We start from the raw sequence: 21,070 nt of genomic DNA, 5'->3' as shown, positions 1-21,070 counted from the left end.
GAGTTTTGGGCTGAGGAGTCAGCAATATGCTGGCGACACTCAGCTCTACCTCTCATTTTCCACCAATCCAGGTGAGGCGGTCTCTGTGCTGAACTCATGTCTGGACCAGATAATGGACTGGATGAGGGTTAATAAATGGAAATTCAATCCAGACAAGATGGAAGTGCTGTTAGTGGGTGCTTTGCTGGACAGGACGAAGGGCCATTTCCCTGCCCTGAATGGGGTTACACTCCCCTGAAGGGACAGGGTCCATAGCCTGGGGGTGTTCCTGGACCCCAGTCTAACTCTTGGAGCCCAGGTGGACTCGGTGGCCAGGGGCACCTTCCTTCAGCTGCGGAAATTGTACGAGCTACGGTCCTACCTGGATGAGCGGAGTCTCATGATAGTTACACATGTACTGGTAACATCTTGTATAGATTATTGCAATGCACTCTACATGGGGCTGCCTTTGAAGATGGTCCGGTGACTGCAACTGGTCCAGAATTGAGCTGCGTGGCTGGTGAATGGTGGGGCCGCTAGGGGACACATCAAGTGCTTGTTTTGACATGTAAAGCCCTAAACAGCTTGGACCCTGGATACCTGAAGGACCGCCTCCTTCCATATGAGCCTAACCGGCAGTTAAGATCTAGCCAGGGGGCCCTTTTGAAAGAGCCATCCCTCAAGGAGATAAGAGGGATGGCTGGTAGAGAAAAGGCCTTTTCAGCAGCTGCCCCCAGACTATGGAACGCCCTCCCAACTGAGATTCATCTGGCGCCGATGCTGATGACATTTTAGCGCCAGGTCAAAACCTTCCTGTTCCAGAAGGCTTTTAATTGAAATAATATCAACTGTGCGTCCTGATGGCAATTTTTAGAGTATCTATTTTAATTGTATTGGTTTTTTTAATTGTATTTTAATTATTGTAAGCCGCCCAGAGAGCTTTGGGTAGAGTGGGTGGCATATAAGTTAATTAAATAAATAATTTTATTTATTTATTTTATCCCCCAGAGGCTGGCAGGTGTTTGAATCTTTACTGCCTGAAGAGATTTGTTTATTGTTATTTACAGAAATGCAAAGTTTATCCCTCATAGAGCATAATGGTAACTGTATCCATTTGGCATTTGCATCTGTGTGGTTGCAGCTGTAAGTTGACATTGGAGAGGACCTTTTGTTAGATACCTGAGAAATCACATCTTCAAATGTCTTCATGTTTCCGTAGCCCCCTGGAATGTGGGTAAGAGCCTGTCATACAAGGCAGGGAGAGGCTTCTTGCTTTGAGTGCAAAGGAATCTATCAGATAATTTTTGAACCTTATGCAATAAATGCAATTTCATGAGCAAATACATTTTGGTAGGTAACAATTTTGTTATTCTTTTCACAAAAAGAAACAGGCAAACATGGTGCATTTTATTCCGAACTACATATACCCTAGAACAGACCCATGCAAAGTGCGGCCCGGGGGCCACATCCGGCCCGTGAGCCACTCCTGTCCAGCTCACCGGACATCAAAACCATTTATAGCTTTTTGTCTAAAGTTGATCAGTTGCTTATCTTTAACATACTGCAAAAAACCTCTTTAGTATTTGTGAAGATTAACAAGTTTAAAATAAAAACAATCATAACATCACTGTTTCATTTTATTTTTAAGTAAAGTTGGTTCAGCCCCCGAAGACAGTTTAGATTTTTCATGTGGCCCCCCTATAGAAATTAATTGCCCACCCCTGCCCTAGAACTTACAAAGATCAATTTTGTCTGGAGGCATTCCAATAACAGATGAACAGAGATCAGTTTTGTATAAATGTCTTGTCTTTTTGTCCACATTGTAGACGCTAATTTAACTTGCCGGTATTGTTGTTGCCATCATAGTAGCCATCAAGCTTCTTCTGGCTTCTGGCAACCCAAAGAACGAGAACCCTCCACAACACCTTATCAATGGCAGCTCTGCTCAGAACGAGTGTCCTCCAGAACATCTTACCTTCAGCAGCTCTGCTCAGCGCTTGCGAACTCAAAGTTTTGATTTCCTTTATGTGGTCATTAACCTAATTGCCCCTTTGTTCTTTTGTTGCAGATTGGTAAAAGCAAAATGGAAATAAGAAGTAGGTAGAGTTATATTTTTTATTTCTGTCCAACCAAGATATTGGCAGGAAAAAGTTGTTTAAGGATTCCTTCATGATACCTCCTGCTGCAGACAGTTTAGTTTTATAAAATCAAGCATGCAAGGGTGATAAACATTGTGATGCACCGGACCCCCTAAAGGGCTGCTGGCATTTGGCCAGAGAGTTTGACAGGCCACTTATCTACCACCTTTGCACTGGAGCAAGTCCCAGGACCTCAGCAATGTGTAGCATAAGCCCTTTGAACAAGTCTGACCTTAAAAACTCAGTACTTCGTAAGTACAGACACATGGGCTTTGTGATTCCTTAAAACTGACTAAAGCTCAGTTAGGTAGGACTCTTAAAAGATAGCTAGTTTGTGGCCCTCTTCACCTCCTGCATTTAGCCAGACCCTGCTGCTCAAGAATTTGTAGAATTTTTCTAATTAATTTTATTAGAAAAATAGAGTTTCATAGAATCAGTTTATATTGCATAAGTTTTAGCATCAAGAACATATTCAAAGATCATTGCAGTTAAATAAAATAACTATTTCCCATTAAAATAATAAAACACTACTAAGCTGATCTAAGGCGAGCTATGGTGGGCTAGCCCCACCTCCTTCTTTCTCTTTATGTCCTCTCTCCTTCATGGAATTGAAACCAGATCAGAACAGCACTCCATTCAGCTTTCAGTATCATTTTATTGAATTGAATGAATTCATTTCTACATAACCCATCATCCATTTTCTACCTCTCTAACTCCTCCCTTCTTCTTGGCCATTCTAGCTGTTAACCAATTAGCTTCAAGAGGCTGTACCACCTCTCTCTTTCCCTTATTCCCATGAGAGTCCAGGTGTTGTTTATCTCTTCTCCAACTAGCTCGGAATGCTGAGTCTTCCACGGGCCTCTCAATTCGGCCTTCATCGCTGTCTTGGACCAGGCTGTAACAGACTTCAGGAAAACACTCTCATGGTACTTAGAAAAACAGATTCCAATATCTCTCAAATCATCTTCACACAGAACCTGTCTAACTCCATTTTACATTTCTCTGACTACATATCCCATCATCATGACAAACATGATAAACATTTCTTCCAGTTTGGTCCTCCTCACATCTGTGTTCTTTGAAGTATCTGAGTAGCTGCTTGATTTAGTTTGCGGTTAGCCAGCACCAGGATGACTGCTTGAACTGGAGAGTAGAAAATCATCACTGATGCTGAAAAAGCATCTATTATTTCTCCTGTCTGAATTTCAGCATAAAGCAAAGTGCTTGCTAAAATCCATGAAATGTATAGAAAGAAGAGGGAGACCAATGTTCCAATTGCCTTGATATGAGCTTTTGTTTGGAAGCTTTGGAACCTGGATTCTCCGCTTGTCATGTGATGGTGGTGCCGGCAGAGTGAAGCAACTGACAGGATGGTGCAAAGTAAAACCACCACAAAGGGGCAAACATTTCCAGTAATAATTACTAACAGTTTGAAAGAACTCAAATAATCTATCTCTTTCTTCCCTTGGGTCCCATTAGTAACGTTGCTTGTTACGCTACTCCATGGAGTATACGCAAGAGTTATGAAACCTGAAAAAGATGAAATGAAGGAGACAAGTAGAGCTCCCACCAGAAGCCGAGGGATAAGCCATGAGATCCTCTGCTTGCACCAAAGGATGAAGGACCAAGTGCTGTTCACTATCTTGATGCAATAGAAGACACACAGCCAAGCAGAGAGCCAGAATCTGAAGCATACGACAGAGACACTGAAGGAGAAGATTATATGGAACCATAAACTGTTGACAGAGTTTTGTGTATGTAACACAACAGTCAAATTTACAACCACTGAAACAGTAGCACAAATATTGGATATACCCACACTCAGAAGAAGTTGTCCGCTGGAACTCAACCTCTTGCATTTTGCCCATTCCATCACCATCATTGTAACCATGAAGCCATTGGAGATGAGCCCTCCAAAGGCCAAATCAGCTACAGCTATAAGAAAGGCAGCGACCTGTGGAAAAGGCATCTCTCCAGAGTATCTGCTTCTTGCACACACAGCTGTAAGGGTGAACACGCTCACAGTGGTTGAGCTGAGATGGAAAGTCCAGGTATTCGATCTGTAGGATACTTTTTAATGCAAGGGGAATTATGGTAATGAACTCTTAGTCAAAATATGCAAATGAACAGCGCTATCATGTAACTAAGGATGTGATCAGGCAGCAATGTAAGAATCATGTTGGATTGTGTGGAAAAGGGTCACTACCCTTTAAAATGACCCTTCTTTCCATGTGCAGTCTGGTTCCAATCGCTCAAGCCCAGGTCCAGAAAAAAGAGCAGCTCCAGAAAGTATGTTGAATCGCTATCTCCTTGCACCCTAACTTTCTTGATGCTTCTGTCTGGAGCAAGGATGCTGATCCAGGTGAGACTGGAGGCTCTGCATTACGAGTTTTCTATCAACAAATAAAGGTGCCCCAATTTGGAAGCAGTTCTATGAAGCAGACTTGAGACACTCAATCCTCTGATTCTGAAAAAAAAGGAACAATTCCTAGAACAGCAAAGGAATAGGTTCCGTGCATGCATTGCCAAGGCATCTTACTGTCATGCAACTGTTATTACTTGGACCGCTATAGGTGAAGTAGATCCCATCTCTTTTATATTACATCCTGCCAGTCCTGCTGCTGTTTATGTCAACTTCAGCTCTGCAGTTGCCCACAGTATTTTCATAATGTATAACGAACTTTTAGTGCTGCTTAATATATTAATCAATATTTATCTACTCAAGTTATAGGACGTAACATTTATGCGCCGCCCCCCTCTCTTACTGTTGCTGTACCGAAGATCTGATATAGAGGCACTTCAAGGGATCAGAGGTGAGGCCCAGGCCATTTTTCATTGCTGTTCCTCCACATTGTCTTAATTTAGTCAAGTACCACAATACGTTTTAAAAGTTCCAAATTTCACTGAAGTCAAGAAACATAGCCAAAGGGTTAAAGAATAATTGTGCAACCCATGAGCACCCCCTCACCCAATTATGAGGGGAGGTGCTGCTGTCCCTCCCTATTATAGGGGCAAAAAGTATATATTTGCATGCAAGGGCAGATCTAGCCATTCCAACTTGTGCCGTCTGAACAGCTACACAGCTTTATTTTCTGGTGTTTACAGAAAGGGGCATGCAAAACTATGTTCCTAATCACAATGATAACAACAACCATTCTCCATTTGCATCCTTCTGACTGCCTTAACTTTTGTTAATTTCTGTAAAACGTTCATTGGTGGGTTGGCCTTGGTGGCCCCAGGACGTAGTTTGCAGCCTCCGTACAAGGCAAAGGCAAAGAGGAAGCTCTTCTTTTGAGGCCAAGGGGAAAGGCAGCTGCAACCAAAGCCTAGAGATGAAACATTTGAGTGCTGTGCAATATGGGAAGGTTTCATGAGAAGAGTAAATGTGGCTGTGACGTTTACCCCGGGGCCCCTGCTTGTTTCACCAAACACAGAGCTCACGAAGGTATCTCAACACGCTGTTTTCCTCGCTTTACCAACTATATTTCCTATGAAAGACTGAGGTCCATTCAGTACTTAACATTTGAACAAAAACAGGTTTATTTATTACAAGTTGTTTTAGGAATACAGTGGTGCCTCGCTTAATGATTGCCTTGCTTAACGAGGAAATCGCTTGATGATTAGGTTTTTGTGATCGCAAAATGATGGTTTAAATGGGAAAAATCCCCTTCACGGTGATCGGTTCCCTACCTCGGGAACCGATTTTCACATTACGCTGATCTAAAACAGCTGATCGTCGGGTTTCAAAATGGCCACTGGGTGTACAAAATGGCCTGCCACTGTTTTCTAGGATGGATTCCTCGCTTTACAGGCAGCGAAAATGGCCGCCCCTATGGAAGATCTTCGCTGGACGGTGAGTTTTCAGCCCATTGGAACGCACTGAAGTGTTTTCAATGCGCTTCAATGGGCTTTTTTATTTCGCTTAATGAGGATTTCGTTATACAGCAATTTTGCTGGAACGGATTATCCTCGTTAAGTGAGGCACCACTGTAGTTTTTAAGCACATTCTTAAAGTTACACAAAGCTTCAGTATTTTACTTTAACCTCTTCGCACTCTGACTAATCACTCCTTAAACACTCCCTCTCTGCCTCAAACCCCCAAACTCTTTCTCTCATTAGGATACAGGGGTTTATTTTTGCTTATATATGTTATTGGGTGAAAAGTCCCATTGACGTCCATCTGGCAAAGAACAGCTCCCAGTCCAGCATTCAATGCATCCGTGTAAATAGTGAACTCCTTCTCGAAGTGAGGTGCCATCAGAATAGGTCTCAATGTCTGCGCTGTCTTTAGTTGTCCAAAGGCATCTTGGCACTCTGGAGTTCATATGATGGTCTCGGCTTGCTTCTTCTTGGCCAAATTGGACAGAGGCACAGCTATCCCACTAAAGCTGGGTACGAATCGTCAATAGTATACAGCTAGTCCAAGGAAGGAACGGATTTTCTTTTTGGACTTAGGGATAGCTCGTTTGTCAAATGCCTCTGTTTTATCATCTAGGGGCTTGATCTTTCCTCCTCCAACTAGATATCCCAGGTACTTTATTTCTCCTATGCTTCCTTGAGTGAGAAATACTCACACTCCTGCTTAAGCACTTATAGCCGCACAGCAGATGGCAAACAAAGAAGAAAAAAATGCATGTTTGTCCTCACATGTGTGGTTTTTCCCAATAGGATTTTAGTCATTATATTATCTCCTACAACTAACTGCCTCATGCTGTCCCTGTGGCACTTTGCCTCTAGACCTGACTGTAAGTCTGCTGTCTCCATCTTCCTCTTCCACTGGTATGTGCCTCTTGACTGGGAGAGAAGACGTCTCACAACTGAAACGTCTTCAGGGGTGGGCTCACCACCAGCAGGGGCAACATTGAAGTGAGTGACACTACAAAGGAATCACCCTTTCAGGCGGGATACACAAAGGTGAGGGCCAGGCTTCTTGCTTGACAGAGTGAAGGGAAAGGGATGAAATTTCTTTGCTCATTTGCCTGCCGGTTTATGATTGCTGGGTCTTTTGCATAGGTATACTCACTATCTATTGTGGGAGGGATGTGTCTTTTAAACACAGAGGTTGCTGAGGGGGAACAGGGGACTGCAGAAGGAGTTACAGCAGGGGTCTCAAACATGCGGCCCGGGGGCCAATTGCAGCCCATGGGATGATAGTTTGTAGCCCCTGCCTTAATATGAAAGTTTAAGGAGCGGGAGCAGCGGCGGCGGCACCTACTTGGCAAGCGTGGGGCTTTCTCCCCACCCTGTAGGGGCTGGGTCCCACCTGCCCCCCAAAGCGCCCACACGTTCAGAAGGGGGGCCCTCTCTCTGCCCGGCAGTCTTCTCTCTCAGGGGTTTGGTGCCACCAGGACTTCTGCTTTTAGGTCTCTCTCTCTCCCCCCCTTCACGGGTCACCTGGCAAGGCTGCTGCTGCCTTGAGAAGATTGAATTTTTTTTAACAAAGCTTTTCTTGTGGAAAATCTGATGTGGCCTAGCCTCACCCAGACTCTGCCTCCAGCGGCCCCCAGGTAAATTGAGTCTGAGACCCCTGCTTTACAGATTGCACAGCTGGATAAAAAAGCCTTCTTGCTAGGAATCCGAGAGCTGAGCCAGGGCTGATTTTACATCTCCGTCCAGTGATTGTTACCCTTACTTTATGATTTATTTTGTTTAGTATTCTCTTTCTTCTGGTGCCTTTAGTTTTTATGTGGATTGTTTGTTGGATAGTTTTCATTTATTTGTTATGACTATGTATCTATATGTGAACCACCCAGAGTAGTGCTCTGGCACTAATGGGTGTGGTATACAAATTGAAATAATCAATAAATACATTCCTGTTAGGAACCCGATTAGCACTGCATCCCTACAGATTTAGAAAAATGCTCCAGCGCTGCAATGCTTTCCAATTGTTGTTCTTTCCTGTGGATAATTCGGTGTTGCCACCCTTCCTTCATGATTCACATTATTGGACTAAGGAAGCAGCAAGACTCAACGGCTTCTTCTCCTCCCACCCTTGCTTGGCCAGAAGAAGACAAAAACGGCTCCTTTAAAAAACATTTATGCATGTTTTCTAGAATTTCTCCAGCCTAAAGAGGAAGAGAGGGTGGGAAGGAAAGTGGGCAGAGGAGAAGCAGGGGTATCAGGAGCCATCAGTGCAGAAACAAGACGTGTCAGTGAGCGTGGAGCAGGATGAGAAAAAAGGAGTGCAGCAAAGCCTGATATGTGGCATAGTGTATATAGGCACACCCTTCTTCATGCTGCCCTTGCATTTTGCATGGTTCAGCTTATGAATTGCAAAGCTGCCCTGTGTCACCCCCAGGCCCTCCTTGGCTAATGCAGGGGCATTCTGTGTAAGCCATCAGCAAAGAACATAATCATACATGCACATACAATGCTGAACCTTTCAATCCACTGTACTGTGGGGAAAAAACAAATACAGATAGTTAATTTGAGCCAAACACGATGATACCTTATTGTGATGTTTGCCCCTTTGTCTCCCCAAAACAGAGAGCTCACTAAGGCAAAAAAAAACCAAAACCTTTTCACACACTGCCCCCAGTTGATTACTAAATCAATGTACTTTACTAAGGAACAGTCTTTTGAATAAAACAGGTTTATTGATTACAGATGTTTCTATAATAATTCATAAGTATCTTCTTCAGGTTCATCAAGCATCAATAAAAATTTTCTATATTATCTTACAGGTTACTATTCACTCCTCAGACTAATCATACCTCAGATTCACAACTAACTCTCTCTCTCTCTCTCTCTCTCTCTCTCTCTCTTCCTCTGATTCAGACTGTAAAAAACCCCAGTTCCCTTTCTGGCTCTGCCTTTTAACATCTCTAGTGGCCCCACCTCTCAACCATATCAGCATAAAACATGAATAATGCATGACTTATTAACATAATAAGGGTGAACGCCACACTAATTGACAAAGGCAAACAACACAGAGTGTTCATGTGTGAGATCACCTCAGCAGGCTGGTGGATATACTGTAAATGTATCATAGAGCCTGTAATTGGACATCCACTTCAAGAGATAAAGCATTCTCATATCCATGGAAGAGGATAAGTTGAGGAGGGAGGGTCAGGAAATAAATCTCAATAAATTTGCTTCTGACATCAGTATAGTCATATATGATGTTCATTTCACAACAAAGATGAGGTGGCTGACATGGTCATTTTGATTATGCTGGTTTACTGGCTCTATGTTTTCTTTTTCACTACAATTGGCTTCATGGTGTATTTAGTGCTGACCTGACGTCCAGACATGCTACGATACTCCCCAATTTCTGTTTTTGTTTTCCTGTTTCTGATGATGCTCATCTCCACAGGAACTGAGGCCGTGACCACCTTCTTGATCACCTGGACGATCAGTTCTGAATGTGGTGGGATCTTGACAGATACCGTCACCTCAATTTTGTCGGAAGTAACCATAGAATCTGGTTTTTCTTTCTCCACAGTGAGGGTAGTGCTTGGATCTATGTTTAAGCTGAACTTCTCATCTATCTGAAGGGTGGGAGCCATGAATTTGAAGCTATGTTTTGTGGCTACCTCATACACTCTGCTGTTGATGCTGGTGAATGTCTGTTCATAATCTGTGTTGTTAATACCAATAATCTCATCGAGCACCACTTCCCTCTCACTCTCTATTTTCTTGAGATCCCACAAGATCTTGGCAGCAACAGATGGCTGGCCACCTTTAAGGGGATATACATAGGAGCATTTATCATGAAAATTAAATACCGGACCATAATTAGGATTTTTAGTTCCTTCCCGAGCTACACAGAACCAACCTTTTCGACGTGAATGTTCATAGAGGAGCCAGGCACCTTTTTGGACAACATGAGAAGATGCCCTATCATTAAAATAGCCATAAGTCAGGTCGGTTTCCTCAGTGATCACTTTACTTACCCCTTCATAATTAGGGTGCTCATAAAGTGTGATCTGAGGATTTTCCAAGTCTTCAGTCACAAGACGGAGAGAAGAAATTTGATTGTTTAAGGAGAGACTTTTGTGTTCACCTTCTTCATACGCAGCAGGCACCCCTTTATAGTCTGGATCAGGAAAGGCTATCCACGGTTGGCCAATCACCTTCAGGGAAGAAATGCAGTCCCCGAAGTCCACACTGCGTAGGTCTGGGACATCTGAAGTAAATTCTTTCTTGAGCCCACTGAAGTCTTCTTGCTCATAAACAATGATTTTATTCATCCTTCTACTGTTGAAGGAGAGAAACAGGTGACTTCTGTGGATCTTCAGTTGGTGGTTGTTGTTTTTTTGTGCAGATAGTCACTCTGCTTTGAGAAGAGGAAAGTACAGTACAAAATGCTTTGAAACAAAAACACAAACAGCAGCACATGCACATTTGGAAACAGGAAAATAAATTTTTACCTACAGGGTTTTCTGGTACTAAAATACTGGAAAGCAAGCCATTTTTACACAGAAGCAAATATGATTGCTAGCCTTGTCTGTTGCTTTCAAGTGAGTTGTCAGAAAAATAATGGTCAATTGTTTCTTCCTCATCTCTCTCTTCTGAAAATTGTACACTTTAGCCAGGCACAGACAACCCGTGAACTCCAATATTGTTGGACTGCAGCTGCCTCCATCCTTTCCCCGTAGTTATGCTAGAAAAGGCTGGAGCTGCAGTTCTGCAACATCTGGAAAGCCACACTTCAACCTTGATAAATACAGGGCCAGTGTCCCTTAGCAAGGATCACTGGGATACTTATTTTTCAACAGCCGAGAGTGGTGGTATCTTGCAGGCACTTTGCAAAATTAAAATGGCAGTTGCATCGTACTCAACAGAATGCTGCTCCACCATTGACTAAACCTGCTTGTTGAGTGGTATTGGGATGAGGAGGACACACTGGGGGAACTATGCTGAGGGAGCCAGCCTCAGCACAGCTGTTGTGCTGTGCTGCAGACGTAGGCCTAACAAACAATGTTCTTCCCAGGCTTTAACCCTGAACTCACTCTGGGCTCCTCTCCAGGCCACATTGAGTATGATAAGGCCACTTCTGACTTATTTTATTTTATTTTATTTTATTTTATTTTATTTTATTTATTTATTTGTTTGTTTGTTTGTTTGTTTGTTTATTTATTTAACTTATGTGCCACCCACTCTACCCAAAGGTCTCTGGGTGGCTTACAACAATTAAAATTCAATTAAAATACAATAAAAGATAAAATGATTAAAATACAATTAAAATTGCCATCAGGACAATTATGACAATCCTCTCAGGTTTTCTAGATGTACACAACTCAGAAGTGGTTTCCATTCCATTTATCTCAGGAGATGACAATCTTAGAACCAAATTCTACCAGGTTCAAATATGAGAGGTGCTAACTAACAGAACACTTTAGGATTTTTGAGTAATTTAAGTTCATCCCTATGGAGACTTATTTGGGAATAAATTCTTTTGAATTCAGTAGGGCTTACCTCTGAGTACATGTGTCCAAAAATACATTGTAAAACAAACATGTACTACTAAACTCCACTGAAACCAATTAGATAGTTCTGATGTTACACTCTGTGTGTGTGTGTGTGTGTGTGTGTGTGCGTGTGTGCGTGCATGCGTGCGTGCGTGCGTGTGTGTGTAAATAGACAGGATATATAAAAATATGTACAATACAATTCTGGATTCCTTTCAAAAAAAGCATGTGCTTAATGAAAGATATTGATTCTGCTGATTTTAGGCTGACAGTTCTCAGAAAGGAGTGGACTCAAATTTGTACAGAAGTAAAGCATGAAAATGCCTTGTTTTAAATTGTATGAGCTTCTCAGAGTGAAGGAAAGCACTATTTGGATAATGTCTCATATTTAATGGGCCTGCACTGTCTCCACCAATATACACCACAGGGGTAAGGTGTGCACTGTAAATGTTGATTTTGTTCAGCTTTATATACAGCGAATCCTGTGTCTATCATGCATCTCAATCCTAACTGGGCAATCACTCTCTCATCAGCAAATAGGCTGGGGAGTACATTGGCAGGCTAGCAGCTAAAATGGGTGGGAAATGTATGGATGTTTTAAAATTATTGAGGACTGAATCAAACCCTCATCCCTCCCAGAATCCCAATATACTGAAAGCAGAGATGGGAAATACATCTATTTTTTTACTAATTAAAATTAATTGTTTGCAATGAGACTTATGGCAACCATCTCCACATTTTCTAGCATTAAAATACTTGGAAGTCTAACCACTCCTTCCTTTGGGTGATGCTCTGAGACTGTATGTCTTGCCCCAGGTCACACAGGTAGCAGAGTACTAGCCCCTATACTCCTCACATATACCCCATGTAATCTTGCCTGCCTCATCTCAAGAGAAGCACAGTGGGAACTTTAACTCCCTGGCTGTGATTCTGTAGTAAAGCCCTCCAATTCCACAGCCAGCATGCTTTAGTCTTCTGGGAGTTGCAGTCCAAAAAATAAACGTTTCTCTTCTGACAAGGGATAATGTACAGACAGCAGTCCTTAACCGAATTACAGTATCCGGAACTGGGAGTTCGGAGGCCTTGCTTCATTTCCCTTTCCTTGGGGCACAGGCGGCCTCAAAAAAACTGGATATATATCCTAAACATCCACAAGCAACCCCATTCCCAGCCCTCAGGAAACTTCAAACTACATGTCAGGTTGATGCTTCTGGGGTTGCCCAGAGCACCCCAGAAGAAGGGAATGGTAATCCACTTCTAAGTATTCTATACCTTGAGAAGCCTGGAAAGGGAGCCATAAATCAGAATTGACTTGACGGCACATAATTATTATAATTAGCTGGATAGCTCAGTAAATTGGGTAAGTGTCTGTGGAGCCAGAGGATGGGAGTTCAGTTCCCTGCTGAGTGTCCCAGAAAAAGAGACAGACTGTGTTATCCTAGCCAAACTGCACAGACACCCCCAGAACAATGGTAAACACTTCTGAGTACTTAGAAATCCCTGCCAAGGATCTCCACAAGTCAGAATTCATTTGACAGCACATTATCGTTAGCCCCATTATACACAGCCCCCCAAATTATTGGATTTAGTTCACCACCATTATAATTATTATACCTGTGCATTAGTAGTTGCTGAAAAAGACTGAGCAAAAGCTGTTTCCCCCACTATGAGGACAACATTGGATATTCATTTCCCTCACCGGCTCACCACATTTTCCCTTTACATTCTGCCTGTGCCTCTGTTCTGCTCTGCCTTGTGTCCTATCAAGCTTTATCAGTCCCCATGACAAGCAACCGATGGTCCCTATATGCACCCATGTACAAGGGACTTACACTTACCTTGCTAGGTGATCAGTCTAGAGCCTCTCAACAGCTGAGAATTCCGAAGACTTCTACTAGCTTTTATAGGAGGTGAAATAGGGTAAATATGAAATCAATTACAATGTTTATGAGGACTGGAGTGGCCTCTAATAATTGAAGCCAGGCTAAAGGAAGAAAGAATTGCAGTTCACTCCAGCTTGTAAAGTGTCCAGTGGTAATCTTTATGCCAAGATTTGACAAGCCAAGATTAATTGATTCAGCTTTCTTTCCAAATTTTGGGAATCATGTGTACAGCTTCTTTTGTTTTAAGACTAAGAATAGCCTATTAAAACTCTTCTCACTAGGAAGCCCTACCATCTACCTGTTGATCTCTTCCCCATTATCTTTGCCCCTCACTGAGTTCACTTGGATAGATAAATATAGCTTCCTTTTCCCACCGAGGTCAAAGGGACCAAAAAGAACTGAAGCTTGGTTATATGGTTCTACCCACATTCTTTAGAACTAGGTAAGAGATAAGATGTAGAAATGCATTCTGCCTCTTGCTATGCCCAGAAAGGCTAGTAAATAGTTACACAGAGAATACGTAGCAATCATATCAAATACTAGTACCCAGGACACTGGGAAATTTAGTGGTGGATTCTTGGAATCCAAATCTAAGTAACCACATGGGAAGTGTCCAGAGAGGTCTCTTCCAAGTTCAACACTCATCTGATTTTTACTTCTCACTTTGTTCTTCTCTTTGATGAAAAAGAGGAACATATTTATTTAAATCTGTTAGTCCTAAAAGTACTACAGTGTTTGGTTTTTCCTTTCATTTTTAAATCTGCATTTCAAACTCAAGACCTATGCAGTAGACATAGGCTGTTTGTGACTGGGGCAAGGGGGCTATCCTCTAATTTTGGAGTGAGTCCCCCCCCCATTTGGTTCATGAGCTACTGCTAAAGTAGCTTCCACAGAAATGCTGCCTGTTCCATGTGCTGAGCTAATCAGGCAGAGGTTCAATTCAAGGAGGAGATGGGTAGGTGAAAAGGAACCAAAGGGGGTGAAGGAAAACAGGGAGGCAAGCTCAGCTCTGGATACAAACTCGAAAGCTTTTGATCCTCCAGATGACTGTTCTTTCTGTGAGCTTAACTTCAGCACACCTAGAGGGACAAAAGTTAAGGAAACAATGCTCCTAAGGAAAGGCAGAGAAGAATATTCCTCACGGGCACTGTTAAAATGTACAGTATGTCAAGAAGTTAGACTGGAGAAATCTCTCAAAGAGCTTAATCATTTCCCCCAATCATTCTGTAGGCAGATGTCCTTCCTTCTTTCATGAGCCGTGTCATCACATCAATCTTCATAATTTGTTCTTTCCATCCGATTGTAAAGTTCAAACTATAAATGGGAGTGGACATAGAATAGGAAAAATAAGAAAAGGAAAAATCAAGTAAACAGATGAAGAAAACTCATACCAAGAATTCATGAGCAGACTTGAATTCTTGGCTGGCAACTATTGAAAAGAATCTGTCTAGTCACACAATTCTAATTGCCAAGAGAGATTTGTTAAGACATGAGGACAATCCTGGCTAGAGGTCAACCACACATGGATTCTCTTAGTCAGGGACCCCTTTTTGTTAATATACAGGAACAAAGTTCAGTATAGAGATACAATTTAACCTGCATGCATTAGGATGGGACATTTTAATTCCCCAGAATCACTCCAAGTTACAGAACCCACACCGCCATCCATAGCATTGGCTAGAATTCTCTTGTTTAGCCTAGTAACTCATACTTGAGAAAACCCACTGAATTAATGAGGATTTGATGAGTCAAGTCCCCTGTAAATTCCACTGATTCAAATGGGCCTATTCTAGTTGTGCCTCACTTTAGCAGATAGAGTGGGCTCATTTGAATCAATGGAACTTACCAAGGAGTTGTCTTACCAAATCTCCATGGGCCGCCTTTAGTATAATTTTCTATCCTAAGCAACAGGATTTCAGCCATTGTCATTGTCAGCTAAACAGTGCTCAGCAATGTCTTCCAACTGGTGTCTGTGCACGGCCAAACAAAAGCAAAAACAAACAGGAGAAACCCAGCTGGGACAAAAATTATCTCAGTACATCTATTGACTTTTGCCATTGTGGTACTGTATTGCTTTATCCCAGCCAATGCATTTAGCTAACTATTCAGGAGAACAAATCCAATAAAGTTAGAGCCAGCAGGGCTGTGAGGGTGATCTTAAATTTTGCACAGAGTGTCCTATAGGATTATTTGCCTGCTGGACAGAAGCCATGAGCATATGCTCAATGAAATGTGACCTTCTGCCTTCCAGCAAATACATTCATTCACTTCAAGTCTGTTGGCTAGTTAGCAATCTTGATGCAAATTTCAAGATATGGGAGGAAGAGCCTCCATCACAGACTAACTTGTTTGCTTGTTTGTTTGCATGCTAACTAATCAGAGGGGCTTGTTTTTGCTGGGCTAGAGAAATTCTGCCCTTGTTCTTCCCTCCTCCTCCTCACGCGTTCTGAGAGACTCCATTTTGTCTCAGACCCCTTTTTCACCTTAGAAGATGCTAGATCTCCAGGCTGGATCTCTGAACCCTAGAGATCCTCCTAGCCATGAGGAAACAAACCTTATTTTCACTATTTTCCTTTCTATCAAATTTAAATCTAATGAGTGCCTGTTTTAGAAATGGACTTTTAAGTGAGTAAAATACACAAAACCTTTCATACTTAAAGATCGCTTCCTGAATCTTATTTCCTAAAGTGCTAGGCTTTGGTGAGGGTGGATACCAAGAACAATTGGGTAGAAGGGTACTTCGACAGCTAATTCTAACCTTAAAGAGCTGGCCTTCCACTTTATATTCTACTGGAACTTAAGCAAGTTCCCAGAACTCTCAACAAAGTCAACTCAGCTGACCTAGAAAAGAATCAAAGTACAGTGGTGCCTCGCTTTACGATCGCTCCGTTTAATGACAAAACCACATTACAATGAACTTTCTGCGATCGCTTTTGCAATCGCTTTACGATGTTTCCTATGGGGGAATTTCGCTTTGCGATGATCGGTTCCCTGCATCGGGAACCGATTCTTCGCAAAACAATGATTTTTGGACAGCTGATCGGCTGTTTCAAAATGGTCGCTGGGTAAACAAAATGGCCCCCCGCTGTTTTCTGGGACGGATTCCTCGCTGCACAGGCAGCGAAAATGGCTGCCCTATGGAGGATCTTCGCTGGATGGTGAGTTTCCAGCCCATCGGAACGCATTAAACAGGTTTTAATGCGTTTGTATGGGCTTTTTAATTTCGCTTTATGACGTTTTTGTTCTACAGCAATTTCGCTGGAACGAATTAACGTTGTCATGCAAGGCACCGCTGCATACTCTCCTGCTCGTGTACCCATTCAGCTGTTTATCTGAGGATTCAAACATTGGTTCTTCCATCTCAACAGGGAACTTGCTTTCTACCTCTGAACCATTTATAGATATGATTGAAGTCACAATGGAAGACACCAATTCAAAAATGTGTGTGAATGCATCAGCCCTAGAGACAAATTGTAGCCTAAGGCCAAAAGCTAGATGTGCAGAGCTGTGAACTGGCTAAATATGGCTTTGAGAAACTCAGCAATATTATTGATCTATCTAGCTTAGCCGATAATGGTCTACTGTAATCTCAAGTATCTCTTAAAGATTCCAAAAAGATCTTCAGCAATTACCAGGGATCTTTATCAAAATACATCAGGCTTCAGCTAAATAAGAAAGTAAAATTAGAAAATTAGCCTTCAATAATACATTAACATTAGAAAGTAAGACTATAAGATAATAACTGGTATTCTGAAGGTTTTTGTTCCTTGGTTTATGGACACTAGAAAGAAAATTTCTCACATAATAACTTCCAAGGAAAATGAAGCTTAAAACACATGCTTTTGTTTCACAATCACATGATCAAGCAATAATCTCAAGCTATTTCTGTATCCTCTCACAGTCCTATGAGAAAAATACTGGCACACTCCATAAGCTCATTTGGTCTCTTTCCTTCATAATGGGTATTTCTTTTTAATTGCTGCCATAACCTAATAGTTTCTGGGAATCAGAAACCCTAAGCAAACACATAAAATATCACATCTGCTTCTGCTGAAAAGTCATGTTCTGTCTGACACTTTGAGAAGAAATAAAAAAATTTGGTGGCGGTGGTGTTTCGGAAGCATCATGTGACTGATAAGAACAGGGACAGCAAAGGCTATCCCCAAGATACTTTACTGTCTGAGATGAAGATGGCCCCTCTAGTCAATTGCACACAAAAGCTGACTGAAATGGCTATTGGATCCTTTTTCGACATTAAAAACAGAGGTAGTCATTCTGGCCACTAAAAACCCATATTATGCTAGTACCGCCAAAGAACGCATCAGAAAAAACATGGCCAAGTAAACATGGTCGTCTGCAACCTTTAAGGACAGCAGGTGACTTTACAAAGGAAAAGACAGGTGAAAGGCTGCCACAGCATCTGGCGCTTTATTATTCTTTCATCTAACTTCATGAGCTGATTATGGAGTTTTTATAATTCCTTGTTATTTTTACCAAACTATATAAATTGATGCCTCAGCAATCTCACTGCCCAACCCTAGTTTTAAGTGAATTATTAAAAAGTTTAGAAGGAGTAATTGCAGTGCATATTCTTGGGGGAACTCCACTTCTTACTTTCCTCCTGCATAAGAATTTTAAGTCTATTCCTATGCCTTTTTCCTGTGCTGTAATCAAATTTATTGATCACGGAGTGATTTCTTATTTAAATCTTTGGCCCTAGCCACATAAGGGAAATGTATTCGGCTTCTTCCGATACTTCTCATACCTCTGTTGTACTGAATCATCGTCACATGGTTTATATTCTGGGGCCAATGTCCCAAGAAATTTTAGCAGTACTGATTTATTTCCTCCTACAGCTTTCCTCCTTTCCTGTGCACCCACAGTGATTCTTTCCAGCCCCTTACATTCTGGTCGTAACAGAACCCTACACGGGGGGGGGGGGACTTGGACACAGTAGGGGTGGAAATTAGAGGAAATGTGGATTGGGAAGGGGCTTCTGTTTAGGAAAGCATCCCTCTATTGAACTGGCTGCTCCTGCAGAAATTCATTGCACACAATAGGCTTGGGATATCCATGCAGCAGTACTGGCGATCAACCCCTGTCCTCCCTCTCCCGCCCCCAGTGACATTGGCATACCCATGTTTCAATGTATCTTCCTATAAATTAAAAACAATATTACTCACCAGTAATGTAATGGTGGTGGCCTGCCCAATGACATAATTTTAGCAATGTATTGATGTATCAGGCACAATTTTTTTTTTTAAAGTGTGTGCCACAGAAATGACAACCACCTTCCTGGCTTCAATTCTGAAAAGAAGCGGGGTGGGCATGCACACAGGCAATCCAGGTAAGGAATGCACTGGTACAATAAAGCTACAAAATAACACAACCCTCCTGGTGATGGGAAAATGTTCCACAGTTATACCACTGACCGTGAAAATGTCTGGATCTTGTCTCTGTGTCAGGGAAAAAAGCAACGAAATAACTTGAGAAGGTAACTAGAGAACATCCCCTCATGTGACCAAGGCCTCAGTCAAAATCTTTTTGAAAGTTCAAATATATAATGGTAGAACTCCTGTTGGTACAGCCATAATTGGCATGTGAATTGATGGTAACGCCAGTGACTAGGACTGCCAGCAATCTATTGCTGGTTTACATGAGAGGATGCTAGTCCAGAAATGCAGTCAGTGCCTCACTAAGGCACAGTCCCCTTCATGGATTGCTGCCTTGTTGTGGCGACGGGACTTGATTGATTCAGAGAAGCTATGGGCTACGCCGTGCAGGGACACCTAAGAAGAACAGGTCATAGTGGAGAGTTCTGACTAAACACGATCCACCTGGAGCGGGAACTGGCAAGCCACTCCAGTATCTTTCCCAAAAAAACTCCATGGATAGAAAAAAAGGCTAAAAGATACAATGCTGGAAGATGAGTCCCTCAGGTCAGAAAGCATCCAACATGCTACAGAGGAAGAGTAGAGGACAAGTACAAGTAGCTCCAGAGCTAATGAAGTGGTTGGGCCAAAGTCAAAAGGACGCTGAGCTGTGGACGTGCCTGGAAGTGAAAGGAAAGTCCAAGGCTGCAAAGAAAAATACTGCATAGGAACCTGGAATGTAAAATCTATGAACTTTGGTAAGCTGGATGTGGTCGAACAGGAGATGGCAAGAATCAACATTGACATCCTGGGCGTCAGTGAACTAAAATGGACAGGAATGGGCGAATTCAATTCAGACGATTATCATATCTACTATTGTGGGCAAGAATCCTGTAGAAGGAATGGAGTAGCCCTCATAGTCAACAAAAAAGTGGGAAAAGCTGTACTGGGATACAATCTCATAAATTATAGAATGATTTCAATACGAATCCAAGGCAGACCTTTCAACATCACAGTATTCCAGGTTTATGCACCAGCCACCAATGCTGAAGAGGCTGGAATTGGCCAAGTCTATGAAGACTTACAACACCTTCAAGAACTGACACCAAAGAAAGATGTTCTTCTCATTATAGGGGACTGGAATGCTGAAGCAGGGAATAAAGAGACAAAAGGAACAACAGGGAAGTTTGGCCTTGGAGTTCAAAACGAAGCAGGGCAAAGGCTAATAGAGTTTTGTGAAGAGAAGAAGCTGGTCATCACAAACACTCTTTTCCAACAACACAAGAGGCAACTCTACATATGGACATCAACAGATGGGCAACACCAAAATCAGATTGATTATGTTCTCTGCAGCCAAAGATGGATAAGCTCTATACAGTCAGCAAAAACAAGACCTGGAGCTGATTGTGGCTCTGATCATCAGCTTCTCATAGCAAAATTCAAGCTTAAACTGAAGAAAGTAGGAAAAACCACTGGGCTAGTCAGGTATAATCTAAGCCAAATCCCTTATGAATACACAGTGGAAGTGAAGAACAGGTTTAAGGAGCTAGATTTGGTGGACAGATGCCAGAAGAACTATGAATAGAGGCTCATAACATTCTACAAGGGGCAGCAACAAAAACCATCCTAAAGAAGAGGAAATGCAAGAAAGCAAAGTGGCTGTCCAATGAGGCCTTACAAATAGCAGAGAAGGGAAACAAAATGCAAGGGAGATAGGGAAAGTTACAGAAAATGGAATGCAGACTTCCAAAGAATAGCAAGGAGAGACAAGAGGGCCTTCTTAAATGAACAATGCAAAGAAATAGAGGAAAATAACAGAAAAGGAAAAACCAGAGATCTGTTCAGGAAAACTGGAGATATTAAAGGAACCTTTTGTGCAAAGATGGACATGATAAAGGACAAAAATGGTAAGGACCTCACAGAAGCAGAAGACATCAAGAAGAGGTGGAAAGAATACACAGAGGAATTATACCAAAAAGATTTGGATAACCTCCAAGGTAGGCTTCAGCAATATGTGGACCGAGAACTCCCAGAAGTACAAGCTGGATTTCAAAGGGGCAAAAGCAGAAGACATCAAGAAGCGGTGGCAAGAATACACAAAGAAATTATACCAGAAAGATCTGGATGTCCCGGACAACCCAAATAGTGTGGTTGCTGACCTTGAGCCAGCCATCCTGGAGAGTGGAGTCAAGTGGGCCTTAGAAAGCCTGGCTAACAACAAGACCTGTGGAGGTGGCAAAAAAAACAACAACCCCAGGAAGAGGACATAAAGAAAAAATAACAAG

At 42.2% G+C, this 21,070-nt stretch overlaps 2 protein-coding genes across 4 annotated transcripts; both read right to left on the bottom strand.

Moving 5' to 3' along the window:
• Positions 1-1,488: 1,488 nt before the first annotated feature.
• On the bottom strand, positions 1,489-7,339 carry LOC144586615 (taste receptor type 2 member 8-like). The gene has a single exon (XM_078385097.1). The coding sequence runs from the start codon at positions 4,084-4,086 to the stop codon at positions 3,181-3,183; it is 906 nt and encodes a 301-aa protein (XP_078241223.1). The 5' UTR covers positions 4,087-7,339; the 3' UTR covers positions 1,489-3,180.
• Positions 7,340-8,690: 1,351 nt separating this feature from the next.
• On the bottom strand, positions 8,691-20,670 carry LOC110077964 (epidermal differentiation-specific protein). 3 transcript variants are annotated; one of them, XM_078385521.1, is made up of 3 exons: positions 14,431-20,670; positions 13,369-13,421; positions 8,691-10,392 (listed from the first exon to the last, which is right to left on the bottom strand). In XM_078385521.1, exon 3 carries the CDS (start codon positions 10,307-10,309, stop codon positions 9,305-9,307), a length of 1,005 nt encoding a protein of 334 aa, XP_078241647.1. In that variant the 5' UTR covers positions 10,310-10,392; positions 13,369-13,421; positions 14,431-20,670; the 3' UTR covers positions 8,691-9,304. The 3 variants fall into 3 exon arrangements, with proteins under 3 accessions (XP_078241647.1, XP_020647253.3, XP_072845976.2); XM_020791594.3 differs by having other exon boundaries at positions 8,691-10,395; positions 13,369-20,670; XM_072989875.2 differs by having other exon boundaries at positions 13,369-20,670.
• Positions 20,671-21,070: the final 400 nt, after the last annotated feature.

Source organism: Pogona vitticeps, chromosome 2 (assembly GCF_051106095.1).
Source record: "Pogona vitticeps strain Pit_001003342236 chromosome 2, PviZW2.1, whole genome shotgun sequence".
Classification (NCBI taxonomy): domain Eukaryota; kingdom Metazoa; phylum Chordata; class Lepidosauria; order Squamata; family Agamidae; genus Pogona; species Pogona vitticeps.
This window is presented reverse-complemented; position numbering and strand designations above follow the sequence as displayed.